At 36.3% G+C, this 22,634-nt stretch overlaps 1 protein-coding gene across 3 annotated transcripts in view; it reads left to right on the top strand.

The window, feature by feature from the left end:
• The window catches only part of ST6GALNAC3 (ST6 N-acetylgalactosaminide alpha-2,6-sialyltransferase 3), a 571,422-nt gene that overhangs the window by 328,894 nt on the left and 219,894 nt on the right, over nt 1–22,634 (top strand). For all 3 annotated transcript variants that reach the window (XM_003260221.3, XM_030825173.1, XM_030825174.1), the window contains exon 3: nt 14,684–15,093. In XM_003260221.3, coding sequence (XP_003260269.1) covers nt 14,684–15,093 — 410 coding nt within the window. The remainder of the gene's footprint in view (nt 1–14,683; nt 15,094–22,634) is intronic.

The following is a 22,634-nucleotide window of genomic DNA, read 5'->3' as shown; positions in this document are numbered from 1 at the left end:
ACTTTTTAGTTTTCATTTCCCTGCAAAATTTTTAACTTGATTCCTAGGTCATTGAACATTGTAAACATTGTTTTAGTCTATATCCTGTAATTCCGTATGTGGAGCTTTTATGTGAGTATTTTTGTTGGTTTTCTTTAATGGTGGTTTGTTTCTTTTTATATCTGAAGTTTTTAATTGTGTGTTGGGCATTGTGCTTAAAAATTTATTTGTAACAATGATTTGAGACCTAGGATAATATTATCTTCCTCCAGAGAAGATTTTTCTTTGGTTGTTCTAGGTGTCTAAAGACAGTAGAAGTTCAGGAACACACAATAAAATTTTCAAAACTGAGGTTATCAGACACAACAAATTGACATAAAATAGGTTGACAGATTTTATAAGACTGGTTTATTTCCAGTTCAGACTTAACCTTACAATAACTCTAGGAATCCTAGTTCAAAGTGAGTGTTTATTTACCCTTGGGCTCTGGATTCTGATTTCTATTCTTCTAGGCCCAACATGCTTCCAGAAACAGAGCTCACCTATTCCTTCCGGAATTACTAATGCCCCTGGGGCAAAAGCAGACTTTAGTGTTAGTGAGCTCTAGTCTTCTCTAGGCTGGTAATTTCTTACCATCTTGTTAAGTCTTTGATGGTTTAGAGATGAATTTATATATTTTTTTCACAGCTAAGTTATTTTCCATAGAAAGGCAGTCTGAATTTTGAAAGTTAACATTGTTGAAGTCGAAGTTCTCATGATAGTACTTTTTAACAATAATGAAGTTGAATATGTTCTGTACTTTGGGTTTTCATTTTGAAACTAGAAGGCGTACTTATAGTACAGCTTTCCTGGAGCCTATCCCATTTGCAATCAGAGACCTTTAACTCAAAGTTTATGCAAGCCACATTCTTCTCCTTATTCCTAAAATAAGCCTAGTCTTAGAATATACAATGTAAATATATCTCTCCTTGCCTCCAAGGAATGTACATAACCCCACTAAGGCAGTCATGCTTCCCTATCTTTTCCATTTACTAATTTTGCCACCATTTTCTTCCACTTTCACTGTGAAATCCAGTTGCTAGTGCCCATGACTATTTCTCAACTTCCAACTTTCAGCTTTCAGTACACTACACGCCATAATCTCCTGACTAGCTGCTTTCTTCATTCTTGCCTCTGTGCTCCAGAATATTATTTAGGCAGAATACATACCTTACAGTAGGTTCATCACATATCTATAGTTTGTAAATTCTAGCTGAAACATCATTTGCTATCATTTTTATTCTCAACTCTCTTGCTCAAAATATTCTTTCTCAAAAGTTCATCCTATTTCGAAGTCTGTTAACTGTACCTCGAAGTACCCTATCTCTCATCAATTAACACTTGCTTCCTTTTAGAAATATAAGAGAACCTAGAGTGAATCTAGTTGAAGTCCTTTCTTATAAAGTAACCTGTTTCTTCCCTCATTCTTGATTCATTCTTCCTGTTTCAAAGAAAGATGTATTTCTGCCAATCCAACTATACTGTTAAATTATTGAGTGTTATCTTCCATGTATTCTCACTCCACCAGTGGTCCTTCTCTTGTATTGTCAATCACTCCATCTTTACCAACCTCCTCCTCTCAAACTATAAGACCTTAAAGTATCCTTCAGCCCAGAAAGCAAAACAAAATAAAAATAAAAAAAAAACCCAAAAATCTGTACTGAGTGAATGGCAATGACTGTTCCATTTACCACTAGCTTTATATGCTGGCAGGAATCCCACATGAAAATTGAGAGAATTTATTAGGTAGTATGATTTTCATTACCTCCAAAGAAAATTCTAGCCAGAGGATTGATAAAACCTCTAATGCTGTATAATTAACAATAACTCTGTAGGAAATAGAAGTTCTCATGCTTGGCACTACATGCAGACCTCCAGTATCCTCTCCATTTGCTCTTCAAAATGTCTGACTTCTAGGGCTGACTTCATGTGTAAGTGCTTCTTGTCAATCTGTTAGTATTTGAAGGATAACTAGAAGGATTTCCTATCCCAGCATCTTCCCTAAGGATTCAAATTTATTATTTTGTTTTCATCCCTTTGATCAAACATTATGGTCTCCTCTCTTACTGTTTTTAATTCATCTAGGAGAATGTTTCTCAAACCTAGGCAGCTATTGGAATCACATGTGGAACTTAAAAAGAATTATGTGCAGGTGCCATCCTCAAAAATTGTCTGTCTTATTTGGTCAGGGGTGGACTCCCGCCATTGCCATTTTTAAAAGTTCTTCTGGTCATTGTAATCTATAGCCAGTTGAAAACTATATTCCTAGTTGAGTGACATGCAAGTACACTAATACCATGTAGCAAGAATCAGTTTTCTTACCTTCTTTATGTGACATTCCTTTGTGGCATTTTAGCAGCATGTCCTGAGATCATCCTCCTGAAAGGAGAAAAAAATAATCAGGAGGTAAGTTGGCCATAAAATTATCCAAGTTTTACTGTGACCTAATAGTAATAATGGAATATGAATTATTACCATAATTCACATCCATATGAGAAAACTCTTTCTTGGTTTGAGAAAACGTACTTTTTGCCTCCCAGTCCGGAGAAAAGTTGCGTTCCTCTGGCACATGTACATGTTTATGCAGATCCATTCCCTAGAGGAATAAATAAAGGGAGCACATTATATATGGCAACCGAGAAACATAGCTTTATGTTGCCTGTTGTAGAATTATTTCTTGACATTAACATTTTTATGCACCCCCATATTAAGTTTTATGCTTAGATTTAATGTCACCAGGTAGGAACCAAGGTAAATGCCACATCCCAAATCCACAGAGAGTCAGAGCTAAACCATCAGTTATCAAATCTGTCTTTTTATGTGCTGTGAGATTTATACACATTGCTTTAGAAAGCTGCATTCACTGGAAGATGCTGGTTTGTGGAGGGGCAAGGAAGTACATTTACAGGTTAGCTTGGCTGAACTGTGTTGATTTCTCTCTAGAACAGTCTTCACAATTCTTTGCTCACAGTTAGAGGTCTGCTGAAAGTGACTCAGTGTAGATGAAAACAACTTGCTTAATCTTTCCTGAAACACGGGAAATATTAAAATACATTTTTTCTTTGTCAAGCAATAAAAACAATGCCAGATTGTTAATGCCTCTTTTGTACCTTTCACTTAAAAAACCTCAGAAAGAACATCAAGGAGAATAAAGGCAAAATCTATTCCCCAATGGCGTCATTATACATGTTGAAGCCTCTAAAACTAGAACTCTAAAGACATTCAGGAAGAGCAGAGGAATAAATGACAGCAAACTGAAGAGTGCGTCTCTGGAGCTTTGTTCAACCTGCTTTGTTCAAATTCATTCAAATTGGATAATGAAAAGCAAAGATCTTTTTTGTTTCAACATTAAAGTAGTAAATTAGTGAGTGGTGAGTTGCTAATTGTTCTGTAAAGTATTTAAGGTGCCAGGAGTGTCCCATCTCCAATTTTTAAAATGGCATCCTTATGGTTGAAATGAAAGGAATCATTAGAGTAGTGTAAAACAATGTTTTTAATAATTTATGCTGGTTCAATTGAAATGATTTTCATTTAGAAATACTCACTGAAGTTCTTGTTTTTACTTGAGATAAGCAAGTTTTATTTTAGACTTCAAGATATCAAATAGAAATTCATTTTCTGGATGGGGCTAAAGTAGAAAGATAGATTAGAGCTATCCAATGTTGTGTTTCAAATCTGGCTGTTTCTACTTGCTTTGAGGGTATAGAATTAGCAGGTTTGGTTAAATTTTACTTGAATTTTGGGTGACCTTTTCTAATCCTGACTGTTTCATAATTTAATGTCTTGACCTTCGTTTTCCATTGAGCCACCTTAGTGATAAATGCAGAGATTTAATAACTAGAACTAGTTGACAGGTGACCTTTCGTATATGGCTGTTCCTTTTTGCTGTGGAAACCACTGTTTTGCAAGTTTTATTTCACAAATTTTAATTATCTATTCTATTGTCTATAAGATTATTCAGAGAGAAAAAAGTAAAGGTTAAATATTACATTATTCTTACTGATTAAAATGTAAAGTGCTTGGCTGTTGTCCCAATATATCATTCAGAAAGGACAGGGCAATTTGTCAGGTTCATACCCAAAGAAGAGAGAGGGATAGTTTTCTCAGGGTGGTTAGTAAGGATGAAACTGGCCTAGGAGAGTGAGCAGTCACATCAGCTAAGTGAAGGTAACAGATGTGTGTGTGTGTGTGTGTGTGGTGTGAATTTGGAATGGAGGAACAGAAGGGTTCTTTTACTGTATGTGTACTAATTTAAAGAGAAAAGTGACTCTGAGTCAACGAGAGGTGAAACTTGTTAGTCAGGTTGAATAACCTGTCAGTTTTGGCCATTTCTCTCTCTCTCTCTCTCTTTCTCTCTCTCTCACTCACTTTCTCTCTTAACCAGGAAAGAATTGGTTAAGCATATCATGGTAAATTGATTTCTGGAATCTATGTCAATAAAATATATTGTTTACAAACAAGGAAATAAGGCTGAGTAATTATAAAAATGCTAGAGACTCTTAGAAAGAGTTAAGAATATCTACACTTTCCCCCCACACTACAGTATCAGAGAACATAGGACCTTCACAGGGAATCAATTCCTCTGTACTTACATTCTTCAGTATTTTTAAAAACAGAATTCATTTGTATGCCTCTCAAATACTCATGCTTATAATAAAATAAAAATAATAACAGGCATGGTATAAAAAGACCCATCGTGTGAACGTAGTACCCCAGTCAGCCATTGTCCTGGATCCTCATAGAAGAGAAGAGCCATTCATGAGTTAGAGACCTCTTGACAGTCTTCAATGAACATTGATTCCCCAGGACTTGCAAATGGCCAGTGTGAGTTTCTAAAGTGAATTTCTGCAGGAGGCTTTTGGGCAGTGGGGAGGTATTATTCTCTTTAGTCCTGGAGACCAGTTTAGAAAATAATATCATCTGCCATGGTCTTTTTTCCCCGACATGGACGGTAATTATTTATTGCTTGAGAATCTTTCACTGCTGTTGTGAAAGAAACAGTTTGAAAAGCAAATTGAGTAAGCAGATGTGAAGGACCATTTAAAAGCTAATAAAATTGGTCATGATTAGTTTATCTTAGACTGAAATTTCAGCCATATTTCAAGCTGAAAATATCAAGAAAAAACATTTTCAATAATTTTTTATGTCATGCTAGCACTATTGCCAAAAAGGAGAGTTTATTTATGCTCACATGCAAATAATTTTGGTGAAGTTATTGATTACAAGCAGGTTTAAAGCATTCATCTATGATTTAATTAAAATAATTTAAATATAATAGTGAGCAAGATTTGAGGTGTCTGCATATATGTATATTAAGAATAGTGAAAATCAGTAATAATTATTTCTTTGATATTCCACATTTCCTAATGCCGCTGTGAGTGCATTTCCTGAGAGATAACATATGCTCTTCTTTTTAACCTGAAAAATATCTAGTATCCTTTGGACATCACATTTATCTCAACTTCCTCAACTCAGTAATGGAAAATAAAATAAGGTAACTTGAAAAATCTGCCATGAAAATTATGTGGAATAATGTAATAAAGTACTGAGAAAGATGACTGACCCGTAATAGGCATTCAATCATGTGTATATCAAAAAATCTACTACACTATACTTACAGGTCTCTCTGGTGCTGTTTCTTCCCTTCCTCTCTCTCTCACCTTCTACCTGTGCCCCAGCCAATAATCAAGTCATTTTTTCCTGTAAGGTGGCAAAATGTCAAGATTCATTTTAGCAGAGAAATGACTTGTTTTACAAAGCCATCCCTTAGGCTTCTAAAACAGCATACGAATTTACTCTAGTTGATCATGAAACTCTCCCACACAGCTTAGCGCTGTGTACTGAGATTAAGTTCACACTGATTAGAATTTTAAAATTATTTTACTCTTCACAGTGCCTCGCACAGAATAGGTGCTAAATAAAAATTATGTGGTTATTCAGTAGATGTCACCAAATTCTTAACTCCTCCCAAGCTGATTGTTATTATACCAGATGTGCTGGTATAGTTAGTATATTTTGCAGAGGAAAAAAATAGCCAAAACAACTACAGTGCTGTTACCATAAAAGAAAATCAATATTTTAGACCTTAAATAAAAGGAAGTGTTTGACATTCGTGGCTTTCTTTAACAAGGACTTAGGGACCCAGACAGGGTTGGCTGAATATTTGTGGTGCTCTCGGTTTATAGACACAGCTGAAGCCCATTGAAAGGATTTTGAATGTACAAGATGTTTTCAAAGATGTTTTGAGGGCACAAGAGACAAGATGAAGAAGACAAGTTTATTTTTAATGAGAAAAAAAGCAAAAAATAGAGACAATTCAACTATATAGGGAGAATTCAAAATTTAGATGTGGCTTGATAAAGTGGAACTAGATAAATCTTAACAAAGGTCTTGGAAAATCCAGGGCCTCAGTCTAGAAAGAAAGAGTAACTGCTTACTGAAGCAGAACTGAGTAAGTGAAGACATATGGAACAAATTTTCAAGCAAAGCCCCCAAATCAAATAGTATAAATGAGTTCAAGAAACAGCAGTACACTTTAACAAAGAAAGTTGAGATCAAAAGACATAGCAATAAAGCTAATAAAAAAAACTTGAGATAACTAGATAAGAGCTGATTTTGGGTCAAATTGTCCATTTGTGCCTAGGTATTTCTTTCTTTTTGTCATAGCATACTGTAGTTTGAAGGTGTCTTCAGATGTATAAGTGAGTCCCTTGGGCTTTGCAAGCAAGCTTTTTGTGCTACCTGAAGCTCCTGATTATGATGAGGAATGTTTCATTTGTCTGGCCCCCACACTCTTGTCATATTTTAAAAATGGTTCCTTCTTTCCTGCTTTCTCTTGTGGGCATTTAGTGCTATAAATTTCCCTCTACACACTGCTTTGAATGTGTCCCAGAGATTCTGGTATGTTGTGTCTTTGTTCTCGTTGGTTTCAAAGAACATCTTTATTTCTGCCTTCATTTCATTATGTACCCAATAGTCATTCAGGAGCAGGTTGTTCAGTTTCCATGTAGTTGAGCGGTTTTGAGTGAGTTTCTTAATCCTGAGTTCTAGTTTGATTGCACTGTGGTCTGAGAGACAGTTAGTTATAATTTCTGTTCTTTTACATTTGCTGAGGAGAGCTTTACTTCCAACTATGTGGTCAATCTTGGAATAGGTGTGGTGTGGTGCTGAAAAAAATGTATAATCTGTTGATTTGGGGTGGAGAGTTCTGTAGATGTCTATTAGGTCCACTTTGTGCAGAGCTGAGTTCAATTCCTGGATATCCTTGTTAACTTTCTCTCTCGTTGATCTGTCTAATGTTGACAGTGGGGTTTAAAATCTCCCATTATTATTGTGTGGGAGTTTAAGTCCCTTTGTAGGTCACTCAGGACTTGCTTTATGAATCTGGGTGCTCCTGTGTTGGGTGCATATATATTTAGGATAGTTATCTCTTCTTGCTGAATTGATCCCTTTACCATTATGTAATGGCCTTCTTTGTCTCTTTTGATCTTTGTTGTTTTAAAGTCTATTTTATCAGAGACTAGGATTGCAACCCCTGCCTTTTTTTGTTTTCCATTTGCTTGATAGATCTTCCTCATCCCTTTATTTTGAGTCTATGTGTGTCTCTGCACGTGAGATGGGTTTCCTGAATACAGCACACTGATGGGTCTTGACTCCTTATCCAGTTTGCCAGTCTGTGTCTTTTAATTGGAGCATTTACCCCATTTACATTTAAAGTTAATATTGTTATGTGTGAATTTTATCCTGTCGTTATGATGTTAGTGACACCCTAACATTACAATTAAGAGAACTAGAAAAACAAGAGCAAACACATTCGAAAGCTAGCAGAAGGCTAGAAATAACTAAAATCAGAGCAGAACTGAAGGAAATAGAGACACAAAAAACCCTTCAAAAAATTAATGAATCCAGGAGCTGGTTTTTTGAAAAGATCAACAAAATTGATAGATCGCTAGCAAGACTAATAAAGAAAAGAGAGAAGAATCAAATAGATGCAATAAAAAATGAAAAAGGGGATATCACCACCGATCCCACAGAAATACAATCTACCATCAGAGAATACTACAAACACCTCTATGCAAATAAACTAGAAAATCTAGAAGAAATGGATAAATTCCTCGACAAATACACCCTCCCAAGACTAAACCAGGAAGAAGTTGAATCTCTGAATAGACCAATAACAGGCTCTGAAATTGTGGCAATAATCAATAGCTTACCAACCAAAAAGAGTCCAGGACCTGATGGATTCACAGCCGAATTCTACCAGAGGTACAAGGAGGAACTGGTACCATTCCTTCTGAAACTATTCCAATCAATTGAAAAAGAGGGAATCCTCCCAAACACATTTTATGAGGCCAGCATTGTCCTGATACCAAAGCCTGGCAGAGACATAACCAAAAAAGAGAATTTCAGACCAATATCCTTGATGAACATTGATGCAAAAATCCTCAATAAAATACTGGCAAACCGAATCCAGCAGCACATCAAAAAGCTTATACACCATGATCAAGTGGGCTTAATCCCTGGGATGCAAGGCTGGTTCAACATACGCAAATCAATAAATGTAATCCAGCATATAAACAGAACCAAAGACAAAAACCACATGAATATCTCAATAGATGCAGAAAAGGCCTTTGACAAAATTCAACAACCCTTCATGCTAAAAACTCTCAATAAATTAGGTATTGATGGGACGTATCTCAAAATCATAAGAGCTATCTATGACAAACCCACAGCCAATATCATACTGAATGGGCAAAAAATGGACGCATTCCCTTTGGAAACTGGCACAAGACAGGGATGCCCTCTCTCACCACTCCTATTCAACATAGTGCTGGGAGTTCTGGCCAGGGCAGTCAGGCAGGAGAAGGAAATAAAGGGTATTCAATTAGGAAAAGAGGAAGTCAAATTGTCCCTGTTTGCAGATGACATGATTGTATATCTAGAAAACCCCATTGTCTCAGCCCAAAATCTCCTTAAGCTGATTAGCAACTTCAGCAAAGTCTCAGGATACAAAATCAATGTACAAAAATCCCAAGCATTCTTGTACACCAATCACAGACAAACAGAGAACCAAATCATGAGTGAACTCCCATTCACAATTGCTTCAAAGAGAATAAAATACCTAGGAATCCAACTTACAAGGGATGTGAAGGACCTCTTCAAGGAGAACTACAAACCACTGCTCAATGAAATAAAAGAGGATACAAATAAATGGAAGAACATTCCATGCTCATGGATTGGAAAAATCAATATCGTGAAAATGGCCATACTGCCCAAGGTAATTTATAGATTCAATGCCATCGCCATCAAGCTACCAATGACTTTCTTCACAGAATTGGAGAAAACTACTTTAAAGTTCATATGGAACCAAAAAAGAGCCCGCATCGCCAAGTCAATCCTAAGCCAAAAGAACAAAGCTGGAGGCATCACGCTACCTGACTTCAAACTATACTACAAGGCTACAGTAACCAAAACAGCATGGTACTGGTACCACAAAAGAGACATAGATCAATGGAACAGAAAAGAGTACTCAGAAATAATGCCACATATCTACAAGTATCTGATCTTTGACAAACCTGACAAAATCAAGAAATGGGGAAAGGATTCCCTGTTTAATTAATGGTGCTGGGAAAACTGGCTAGCCATATGTAGAAAGCTGAAACTGGATCCCTTCCTCACACCTTATACAAAAACTAATTCAAGATGGATTAAACACTTAAATGTTAGACCTAATACTATTAAAATCCTACAAGAAAACCTAGGCAATACCATTCAGGACATAGGCATGGGCAAGGACTTCATGTCTAAAACACCAAAAGCAATGGCAACAAAAGCCAAAATTGACAAATTGGATCTAATTAAACTAAAGAGCTTCTGCACAGCAAAAGAAACTACTATCAGAGTGAACAGGCAATCTACAGAATGGGAGAAAATTTTTGCAACCTACTCATCTGACAAAGGGCTAATATCCAGAATCTACAATGAACTCAAACAAATTTACAAGAAAAAAACAATCCCATCAAAAAGTGGGTGAAGGACATGAACAGACACTTCTCAAAAGAAGACATTTATGCAGCCAAAAAACACATGCAAAAATGCTCATCATCACTGGCCATCAGAGAAATGCAAATCAAAACCACAGTGAGATACCATCTCACAGCAGTTAGAATGGCCATCATTAAAAAGTCAGGAAACAACAGGTGCTGGAGAGGATGTGGAGAAATAGGAACACTTTTACATTGTTGGTGGGACTGTAAACTAGTTCAACCATTGTGGAAGTCAGTGTGGCTATTCCTCAGGGATCTAGAACTAGAAATACCATTTGACCCAGCCATCCCATTACTGGGTATATACCCCAAGGACTATAAATCATGCTGCTATAAAGACACATGCACACGTATGTTTATTGCGGCACTATTCACAATAGCAAAGACTTGGAACCAACCCAAATGTCCAACAATGATAGACTGGATTAAGAAAATGTGGCACATATACACCATGGAATACTATGCAGCCATAAAAAATGATGAGTTCATGTCCTTTGTAGGGACATGGATGAAACTGGAAAACATCATTCTCAGTAAACTATCACAAGGACAAAAAACCAAACACCGCATGTTCTCACTCATAGTTGGGAATTGAACAATGAGAACTCCTGGACACAGGAAGGGGAGCATCACATTCTGGGGACTGTTGTGGGGTCGGGGGAGGGGGGATGGACAGTATTAGGAGATATACCTAATGCTAAATGAGGAGTTAATGGGTGCAGCAAAACAACATGGCACATGGATACATATGTAACAAACCTGCACATTGTGCACATGTACCCTAAAACCTAAAGTATAATAATAAAAAAAAAAAGCAAAAAAAAATCGTTCCTGCAAGTAAGTGGTAAAATAGAGCAATTATCATGTTCATCCATGTCTCCTGGTACCTTATTCAGGAAGGCAGATGGCTAGGCAAAACTATTACCCAGAAGTATAGACCAAGAAGTACGAACGTCTCTTAAGATGATGGCCATGGTGACAGTAGGGCCAAGTGAATAGTTAAACAAAAACACAATGTGGCAATTTTATAGATCACCATCCACCCTCAAAGCCATTGCATTCATAATTCTCTACCCAATGACATATTTGTCACATAAACAAGAGGCTGTTGTTCCCAATGTTTGCCCTCAAGTTGTTAGTTAGCTGCTGACCTCATAATCTGCACAGCTGTGGCATCCCAATATGTTGTCATGAAACAGATTGTGATGTCTTAATTGATCACTTTCAGAGGTTACAATTGTCAAGTGAGACCAGTATGCTGACACTTATTAGTTAAATTAAGCCTTGTTACAGCAAAACCGGCTAATTCATTATAATGACTAGGAAATCCAATGTAATTTGCTGCATTTTATAGATTCGAACATATCCAAGGCTTTTTCTTTTTCTTCTTTTTGATTGTTTAAATTTGTGGAGGGTATACCCCAACCATGCTTTTATTACATAACGAAGCAACTTCTTGGAATAGCAAATGGAATGTAACCCCCCGCACCATATGCATCTTGGTGATAAGTTGGAGTATGCCATATGACACACACAATTTAAATCAGACATTGATTTGCATGACTCTAAGTGAATTGGAGGACCCAGCTAAGAGTAATGGATGTCAGGCTCTGCTGCAAATCGTCTGGCAAGAAGAATATTATGCTATTCTGTATTGTGTAAAAGAAGGTAGGCTTCTAAGAGGATGAGGAAGGGTCTTAAATCAATGTGTGACCCCAAAGGGAACCTCCTTGTGCCTCCATTTTGGTCATTGGAGAAGTCTTCACTATGGCACTAACCTATAAAACTCTCTTTTCCAAGTGTCCTAATACACTCACTCACCTTGTATGGACCTATTCTCATCTGGTGCCTGGACCACCTGCTACTTACTGTGGCAGGGGTGATGAACAGTCCCTTTAATAACAGAGTTTTAAGACAACTCATAAATGGGCCTTTGTGCATTCTGCAAGTCAAGTTTTTTTCAGAAGTTTTATCTTTGACATTTCAAATAAACAGATGCCTTTGTCAGTCTAGCACATTTTATAGGAGTACAAATAAAAATGAAATCAAAGAAACTAAGTTAATGTAATAACTGTTAGCATCCAAAATGCAGGAGGAAGAACAAGAATGTTTATCAAAGCACTTTTTTATAGTAGAAAAAAAGAACAGATAATAGCTAAATGCCCAGCAGTAGGCAAATCGGTGCATATGGTATATCCATATAATGGAATCTTGAGCAGGCATTAAAACTATCTCTAAGGGCTGACATGGGAAAGGCTGATGATTTTTGATTAATGGTTTCTCATTAACTAAGAAACCAAAGTGGCCAAATTATATAAATGGCGTTTCTCAACCTGTCTAAAATAATATCTATAGAAAGGAAAAAAATATGACAAAAATAGGTGTAGTGTTATTGAGCGATGAGAATATGGAGAGTTTTTTTTATCATTTTATCCATTCTTTTTAGTTTGTTGAGTTTCCCATTTACTTTACTAATTAGGGGGAAAAAGTTTTTAAAGCAGTTTGAGTAGCTTCAATTCAATAGGCTGTACCTTCAGAATGTTTCCAGAACATAAGCAGCTTGTCTCCATCTCCTTTGCTAGTCAACATGGCCCACATCACTATCCTCTCTTGCTGGGATTGTAGCAGCAGCCTAATCTCCTGCTTCCACCCTGGCCTCTCTTTTTATCAACTTTCCACACAGCTGCCAAAGCTGTTAAAATGTAACTCAGCTCAGTCATTCCTCTGTCCAGAGCCCTTCAATGGCGCTTCATCTCACACGAAGTGAAAGACCCTAAGTGATTTCTCCCCTGCTATCTGTCTGGCCTCAGTACCTACTTGGCTCTCCCCACTGGCTCTGCCAGGCTACATTGCTCTTCCTATTATTCCTTTCCTACCTTGGGGTATTTGCATTGGTTTTTGCATTTGCTCTGCAGGAACACTTTTTTCCTAAATATGCTCACGGCCAACACTTTCACTTCATTCAAGTCTTTCCTCAAATATTATTTTCTCAGCAAGTTCTTTTTCTGATTACTCCACCAACTCTCTCTCTCTCTCTCACACACACACACACACACACACACACACACGTGCACACACATACCTCCTAACCTCCTTTCCTGCTTTAATTTTCTCGATTTAGTACTTAGCAAAATTTAACAAATTATATGGTATGATAGTTTATTTATTGCCTTTCTCCTGCACCCAACTTGAATATAAGCTCTATGAGAACAGGAATTTTTGTTTATAGTTTTCACTGCTGAACTCTAACCCCTGGAACTGTGCCTGACACATCGTAGGTGCTCTGTGACTGCTGTGAGTGCCTACCATTGATAGGAACAATGATCTGTTACAGTTGTATGATGACTAACCAGTTGATTTTTATGCAGTATCTTCCCTCTCAATGTAATTATTTAAATTCAATTGCTTTCACTTCCTAACTTAACCAATTGAGCCTTTAATGTATTCCAGGGACTAATGGGGGAATGGAGTTAAAATGAAGAAGATAGACATTGTTCTGACGTAGTTTACTGTCTAGTGGACAGACATAATTAAACAATAAAGTCCAACACAATACATAAAACAAGGACAGTACCCAGTTGAGAGAGGCTACTCACCAACAGGCACAATAAAAATTCAAGATGGAATGTCAGATACAAAATGTGGAATCTCGTAGAAGGGAGATGAGAAAGATGTATATCAAAAAAGCACATTGCTTCTTTATTACTGTTTTAAAAGAAAGGGTGACTATGTGGGAGAGAAGCAGCAGAAGTAATTTATTTGGTTGTTTTAGGAGAACTGAAAGCAAGGAATAACGGAAAGGGCAGTGGACTTAGAGTTAGAGGATCTAGATTTGAATCTAACACTGCAGCTTTATCATCTCCAAGTCCTGAAAGCTGATGCTTAACTTCTATGAGTCTCTGTTATCTCCGTGGTTAAATAAAAAGGGAGAAAGGGACTTAGAATAGCTCTAGAGACTGTCTGTGTATATACCTTCCCATCTAAAAGGAGGCCTTTCCTTATCCATCTAGGATAAACATAAACACAGAAGCCAATTAATATGATGACTTGAGGGAATCTCTGAAGGGTCTCTGTAATATTTCTGCTAGCCTGGGACTTACCTTAAGGAGTTACTGGTTCTGAAAATCTGTTTTATAACCTCATTGCTTGCTGAACTCTTCATATTTTTGTCAATTGCTCATAACCATTCATGCATACAGGTGAAATACATAATTGATCCCTGGATATGTTTCTTTTGCATTTCTTTTATAGCCACCAACCTTATTACAAAGATCAAATCTTTTCATATTTTATTTCACCTGAAATTACAGTTCTGAATAAAAATATTTATCATTTAGAGTGGAAAACAAATAACTATTTTTTGCCTATAGCTTTAAACCAAGGCATGGGGATTATAGAAATTAAAATTATTTTTTGACTGTATACTTTTTCTTTTTTAATGGAAGCATGCTGTTAACTTGATAACCTGTGGCAGAGACTGTAGGTTTGGTATTTGTAGGTACTTCAGAGATATTTCCATATTTGGTAATTATACAATATCTGAACTTTTGTTTTCCATAGGAACTTGTTTGACTAAATGGAATTTACTAATTTACATGCCTTCTTTCTCTATTTTTCAGCCTTTGCAACTGGACTGCGACCTTTGTGCCATAGTGTCAAACTCAGGTCAGATGGTTGGCCAGAAGGTGGGAAATGAGATAGATCGATCCTCCTGCATTTGGAGAATGAACAATGCCCCCACCAAGGGTTATGAAGAAGATGTCGGCCGCATGACCATGATTCGAGTTGTGTCCCATACCAGCGTTCCTCTTTTGCTAAAAAACCCTGATTATTTTTTCAAGGAAGCGAATACTACTATTTATGTTATTTGGGGTCCTTTCCGCAATATGAGGAAAGATGGCAACGGCATCGTTTACAACATGTTGAAAAAGACAGTTGATGTCTATCCGAATGCCCAAATATATGTGACCACAGAGAAGCGCATGAGTTACTGTGATGGAGTTTTTAAGAAGGAAACTGGGAAAGACAGGTGAGTCCTCTCTGAAGCAGCTTTATTGTCTTTTATTATCTTTTATGCTAAATCTTTGCCATTTCCTTTTTCAGGATATAAAATGAACAGTTATTTATTTAAGCTGATTGTTATATGTTTTGACTATTATGATTACTTGATAAGCCAGCCTGGGGTCTCATTTATTCCACCTATACTACCTCCTGTTCTTTCCATTCTGATTGGTTTGAGTCTTCAAGAAACACTGGATACTTCCCCAAGGTATCTTTTGATCTTTTCTTATTTTGCTCCATTTACTATTGATTAAGTTGGATTTCAGCTGAAAGAGGAAGCCTAAACATTTCTGTTTCAAAACCTAGTAATGGTAAGGAACTTTAGGATTATGCATTAGTCTAAACTCCTCTGGGAATTTTGACAAAATTTTACCTGAGACCACAAACAGAACAGGCTATTGATTCTCCAATAAGATTGTGTAGCTTCTTGCACGCAAATAGGCACTGTGATCCTGAACATCATAACTTGGTATCTAACTTGTTTAGCAGAATACCATATTGAAATTATACGTCACTTAAAATAATTAGCAGTTGAATTATTTTAAAGAAATGAGGTATAAATACTATTCATTCAATTATCCAAAAACCAATTTGCATATTTTATTACATCCATATTTTTTCTGTAGCATTCTATAAACTACACTTCCCACTTTTTTCCCTTGAAGCCTGCTTTCCTCATTCTTTCCTCTCCCCTTCCTTCTCCTATTTCCTCTGTTTGCTCTATTTCCAGCTCTTTCATCTCTCCTGTATCTGGATTGTGTGCCATGTTTTCTTCCTTTTTAGAAAGATAACTATTGAAATAGAGAAAACAGGAATTACAAATCAGACAATCTTGGTTCTTATATCTAGCGCTAATAAAGAATTGTTAAGGAAAGATATCGAAACCAGTAGCTAAAGTTTTAAATTAACTGTGAATTTTGCTTATTTGTGCAATATCATGGATAAATTGAGCATCTGCTATAGTTCCAATATTAGCATTCCAATTTCTTCAAAATGTGTTTATTTCACTATTCAATATTATCAAATCTAAGCTTTTAACTATATTGAGCTATGTGCTCAGGGAGGTGCAGTTTCTGATATCTCTGGATGTAATTTGGATGCTGATGATTATTTAAAAATCTTAGGTGGATCAACTCTCCTTTGGTAATGTGAGTTGATCTGAATTTAACATTTTCTACTTCTGAGCACCAAAAATACACAGCTTCATATGAAGTACAAGACAGAAATAGCCATGAAATACTAGTTCCTCGGACTGTATGAGTTAGCAAGAAGAATCCCAAAGGTGAGATTTGAATCAGTGTAGCATAAACTGTCCAAAATGACAGGCAGTAGAGATGAAAGGGATAGGTATGGTGCTTCAAAGAAAAATGGTCATATGTCACACTATTCTATATAAATATGAAGCCTATTCACAAAGGGCTTTGGAAATTTCTGGTCTCTCCTTAGCCCAGAGCAATGCAATTAATGAGATGTATTTGGTTTTTCATTAGTTAGAGTTAGCCCTCAGGGTATCACCCAGACATACCTATAATACCTAGAGTCATTTAGTGGGGGGTGGTATCAGAGAAGAGCTTAGCATGCTGTTGGTTCATGTTTTTATGTGTTTATTTTACATCGACTTTTGCCGCGAGCTTTGAGGGAGACACTACCACCACATATGTGTAAACTGTAAAACAATTGGGAGATAATAGCTTTGGGAGATCATTTTCTTACTGGCCATGATGAAGAAAGCTGTATCGTAGGAAAATTACTAGGTAATTTTACTCACTTGATAAAGTTAATTTGCAGGGTATCATTCGATTGGTAGAATTACCAAAATGAGAGTTAAGGAAACAGAAATATGGTTTCAGTTTATGGTGCATTCTTATCTTTTTCACTGAGTCTGTTTCTGTCGGGTTGCCTCACTTAGTACTCCAACCAGACAAGAGAAGATAACTATGCTAGTGTTTTAGAAATGGACAGAATGGGTGATTTAAGTAGACCCTGGTTGGATAACAAAATATTGATCAAAATGACCTCAGAAGTTGCTGTTCCCAATCTATATCCTAACCACATCTATGTTAAAGACTTTTATTGTCTCAGAATTTCCCATGGCAATCTGATATTCATTGTCAAATTTCAAACTAGAATGTATTTTTCAACTTTTCATGAAGGAAAATGTCAAACTTATAAAGTAGAGACACTAGTGGTGTAATGAGCCTCTGTATAACCGTCACTTAGCTTGAATAATTATTAATTCATGACCAGTATGGTTTCATCTATACCCCTACACACTTTCTCTCTCACCAAAGATTATGTTGAAACAAATCTCAGATACCATATAATTTTATTTATAAATATTTTGGTGTATATCTCTGAAAGATAAAGTCTTAAAATCAATACAACACCATTGCCCTACATAAAAATCAACAATTCTGCCTTAATGTCATTATATATTTAGTTTGCAAATTTCCCAATTGTCTCATTGATATATTTTTCATAGTTTGTTTTAATTCGGATTAGCATAAGGTTCATACATAGCAATTGATTGATATGTCTTATATTTCTCCTAACCTATATAGATACTTCCCTGTCTCTCCTTCTCTCTTCTGTCTCCCTCCCTATCTGTTGTTGAAGAAACCTAGGCATTAGTCGTATAGAGTTTTCCACAATCTAGATTTGGTAATTGCATTCCCATGATCTTTCTTTTTCTCCTACACTGGTATTTATGTATTGAGGCTTGGTTGGATTCAGGTTTCTTTTTTTCTTTTTTTTGCCAAAACCATTAGGTGGTTCTTCTCTCAGGAGAAATACTGTCTAGTTTTCTCTTTTTTTAATGTTAGATGCCATTAATGATTATTTGCTTGATTAAATAATGTATTAGGATTGCACAATGGTGCTATTTCATCATATCCTTCTTATTTATTAGACGATATACTTTATTAAGAGTAATTTACCCTCTTATTCATTTGGTTACCATGAGATAGAAACCAATACTGTTCTCCTCTTTATTTACCAGTTTTAATATATTGGTTTCCTTGCATTCTCTGTAGGTGTCCAGTATTATTAATATTTACATATTAACTTACAGACTTAAACATACTTCAATTATTTTAATTTATTAAAATTATATCCATATGTTCAGATCGTCCTATTTTGGCCTATGGGAACCTCTTCAAATTGGCTTTGAGTCCTTTTGACATGCCCCTAGTAGTCTTTGATAGCTTCTTTGTTTCCTGGTATTATGGGATGTTTCGGGCTTTTTTTGTACATATTCCGAGACAGACCTGGATTCAGACATTTCTCCAAAGAATGTCAGTTTCTTTTAGTCGTTAAGAGAGCATAATATTAGCACCATTGCTGCTCATTGCTACTGGATTGGTCTTTGTTTCTTGGGCTTTACAGTGGACAGAGGTAGTATGTAAACAATATATTCTGTGTATATTGTTAAAAGATAAAATCATTATGAGTTCAAACCAAAACTTTCAATTCAAATCCAGGGCGATCAGGTTTTAAGTTTACATCCTCTATCTTATATCTGTTCCTTCTTTTTACCATGCTGACAATCACAGGTCTCAGAGATTTCAATGTAATTATTCATCTGCTTTATTCCACAACACACACACACACACACACACACACACACACACACACACACACACACAAATAATCTTAGAATAAGAATAACAGCACAACAAGCAATATAATTATGGTAAACACTTTAAGGATATTTTGCATCAAAGAAAACATTTGAATGGCAAACATTTATGTGGATCTGTGCTTACAAAGTATATGTTGGTTATAGTCTCCAAAAAAGTTTTTAACATTTTTCTCCTAAGTAAATAGGAGTGAATTAAGTGGTATACATCACTGAAGGCATGAGGAAATAGAGAATAAGTGGTGTCCATTTAATTTTGCTTTAATTGTAAAGCGATTTTGTTTGATTTGCGTGTAGTTATTAGAACTTTTTAGCAAGTAGTTATTTTCATCAAGTTTTTAACAGAGAGACAATGTCATCATTATTATGTATAATTTATAGAATTAAAAATATGTCACTAGTAGTTAAAGTGATTCATGATAGGAAAATGATTACATGGAGTTCCTCAAAGAAAACTTTGCTTCTCAGCTTGCTTCTTAAAATTGTAAAAATACTTTAAAAAAAATATAGCCCTTCCATTTAAGGTAGGCATCTTTTCACTTTTCCAAGTATTGTGGTGTTTTTTTTTTTTTTTTTTTTTTTTTTTTTTTTTTTTTTTTTTTTTTTGAGACAGAGTCTCACTCTGTCACCCAGGCTGGAATGCAGTAGCGTGATCTCTGCTCACTACAACCTCTACCTCCCAGGTTCAAGCAATTCCTCTGCCTCAGCCTCCTGAGTAGCTGGGACTACAGGCACGCACCACCATGCCTGGCTAATTTTTGTATTTTTAGTAGAGATGGGGTTTCACCATATTGGCCAGGCTAGTCTCGAACTCCTGACCTCGTGACCCATCTTCCTCAGGCTCCCAAAGTGCTGGGATTACAGGTGTCAGCCACCACGCCCGGCCAGCATTGTTTTTCATCTTAAGGAATTCCTCACTGAGGAAACATGAAGCAGTAGAAGAAATATGTATATCATTTAAATGTCTTAGAGTAAGTTTCGGCCAACTCACAAACATATTGGAATACCTTTTTGAAGCAAATGGAGTTGAATTTGCTTTCTTTTTAGTTACTGTCTAAAATTATTTGGCTTGTCAATTAGAGAGGGTGACCTTATGGGAAAGGCTAAGAGAGCAGAAAGAGTAGGTTGCTTTCCCTTTCTGTCTTTATCTTCTGGGGCCCAGTTTTTTTTCTTTCATTCTTTTTTTTTTTTTAATTCTGGGTTCATTGGTTAGTGGTCACTTTTAGATTGTCACGTACCAAATATACTTCTGGAAATCAAGTATTGTGAATTCTACAGAACTTTCATTTCTTCCAGAAATCTCTGAAATTAAAGGTTTTATATTCAAAACAATCTGGAACAAAATACCTTTTCCCCTTTGAATGATTGGTATGCATAAATAATACTAGCCTGCTGACATTTACACATTTGCATTAATACATCTTAAGACTGAAATATGATAGAAATGCTGTAGGGCTGACAGTGGCACATTGTGCCACACTTAACATTGAAGAATGTGATCATGTTCCTGGCACACACATATGCAAAAGGAATGTTAACTTTTCTAGAGAAGCAGTTGAGAGCCAATGTGAGATATTCTGCTTTCCTATGGGTAGGTGGGCAATTGCAGCTTGGATTTCACGTTAGAAATATGCTTGCAAATATAGGCACATTATTTAATTAAGTAATAATTGAGAAAGCGATAGTCCCCATTAAAAGAGCAAAGCTAATTCTGGGCTGTTAAAGGACTCTGAGCTGCCCTAAATAGGTCTTAATTAGCTGGTGCCAATGTGGCTCCACCTTCAGGGATGGATGAAATTAATGAAAGCTAGCAGCAAATAGAATCAATGTTTCAAGATGTTCCTGCCTCAGGTGAAGAGGATGAAAAGAAAGGGAGTCATTTTTAAAGACTGTTTAGGAAACAATGCACATAAATCAGTTTCTAAAAACATAAAATGGGACACTGATTTGTAAATACAGTATCAAGATCTCTACCTGGCTCATCTTTGCCAGCCTGCTCCATCCATTCCCACTCAGTCTTAATGAGAGAAAAAGAAATCAGCGATGTGTCATTCCTCACTATCTTTGGGGGTGAGGGTTTTATAAGCTAGCAAGGGTTTTAAGGGCAGCCCGGGTTTTGCTATTTCAGTTTGGCCATTTTGAAAGTTTCTTGTGTCATTGCGTGGTCAAGTGTAGAGATGAAATTGGCTCTCATCCCTCAGGTTTGCAAACCTTTAGTAATATCTGGAGTGGAAAGGGGTTTCAACTCTTCTTCCCTGAAAATTTGGGAATCCTCTTGTAGGTCCCTCTGTCAACACACAAGGAAGCTGCCCTAACACACACAGTGTAGCTTGAAGGTGAAGGGCAAAAACCAAAACCAAAATAAAACAACTGTGCTAGCCTTATCTTAGAGTCAGCCATGGGGTACAGAAATGTGCATAGTTCGCCCAAAGAAATGCCATACCTGGATTCCACAAACAAAGATGTCAGGTTATTCCTAACTCAGAATAAATACCTGCTAACCCCAGGAAAACTTCGACCAAGAGATAATAGGCAAAAGACAGTATTAAAAACAGTATTTTCCTTTTTTTTTTTTTTTTTTTTCATTTTGAAGATGGTCTTTGCAAATATAAGTATCTCAGCACTTTTCCAGGAGCAATGCTGACAAACCTCTGTTAGAATGAATTAATGTCCCCATCCCAGCTGGTGTATTTGGCAGGAACAAAAAGTTCACGCAGCAGTCATGGGCAGATCCATAGGACTCCTTAGTCAAAAAGCATAATACTGCATTCAGAGTTGTGTTTTCATGCTAACAATCATTATGAAACAGGGAAACTTCCTTTTTACCATTATTTATGATGGCATTCAGTGACCTACATTAGGCCTCCTCTGTAATACACGTGTGCCGGAAATTAAAAATTAAAAAAAAAAGGAACGATCTATTTTAATAATGGGACGTAGGGAGGGGCATTTGTAATTTATAAAGATATCAGTACAAACCTTTCATGTGTTTAAAAACACCCACATGTGCACACACACACACACACACACACACATATACAAATACACTGGGTGAAACTCTGATATATTTGACAATTTAGGATTAAAACAACAGCAACATCTCAAGTTCAGTGATCATATTTTAAGGCAAAAAGCTGTGCAGGACATCCGTGGTTGTGGAAATCTAGACTTGCAAGCAGTCTACTGAGTGAAATAAAGTTCTCTGGGCCAGAGGATGACTTGACAGAAGGCCAGATGCTCAGAAAAATTATACTGTGTAGAAAAAAAGTCCCAGTAGACATGTATGCTCAACAGTTCTCTCCATGTAGTGGCTTTTAAACCCCCAAAGGGCGTGAAACTCAAAGGCAAAAGTAGGCTTTAAATGAGAAGCTTCATTAAAATATATACAGACTTTTAAATTTTATACAGGCTTTAAAGGGTTTATTTATTTATGTATCATGGGATCTATCTCTGTAGTTGACTGACTTCTCTCTTACAATTATTTCTCCTCTCCTTAGATTTTTTTTGACCTATGCCTCCTTCCTCAAGTTTAGTTCAAAATTAAGACAAGTAAGGATAGTTACATTCTTGTCTTTAAAACATATGAGCCAGCAGCAATCTCTGTTTTTTCTCTATTCTTGGATGCTTGACTCTTTTTAAGACAGAGTTGGTTGTTTTGAGAATTTTCATCCTATACTACGCCCATCTGTGCCACTAGATTTTTAATTGCTTGGGCAAATATTTCAAAATACCTTTCACTGTGTCTGGGATGTTATAAGAGCTCTACAGATGTTTGCTGAATTGAATTTTTGCTTCTCTATAAATAGACTTCTTATTAGATATGGTATTACTGACCTACATGGACTCCTCTACTTAGCTCTTTTTCTTTCTTT

The sequence above is a fragment of the Nomascus leucogenys genome, chromosome 12 (genome assembly GCF_006542625.1).
Source record: "Nomascus leucogenys isolate Asia chromosome 12, Asia_NLE_v1, whole genome shotgun sequence".
Taxonomy (NCBI): domain Eukaryota; kingdom Metazoa; phylum Chordata; class Mammalia; order Primates; family Hylobatidae; genus Nomascus; species Nomascus leucogenys.
Note: the sequence above shows the minus strand (reverse complement) of the source record. Positions and strands in the feature narration are given on the sequence as shown.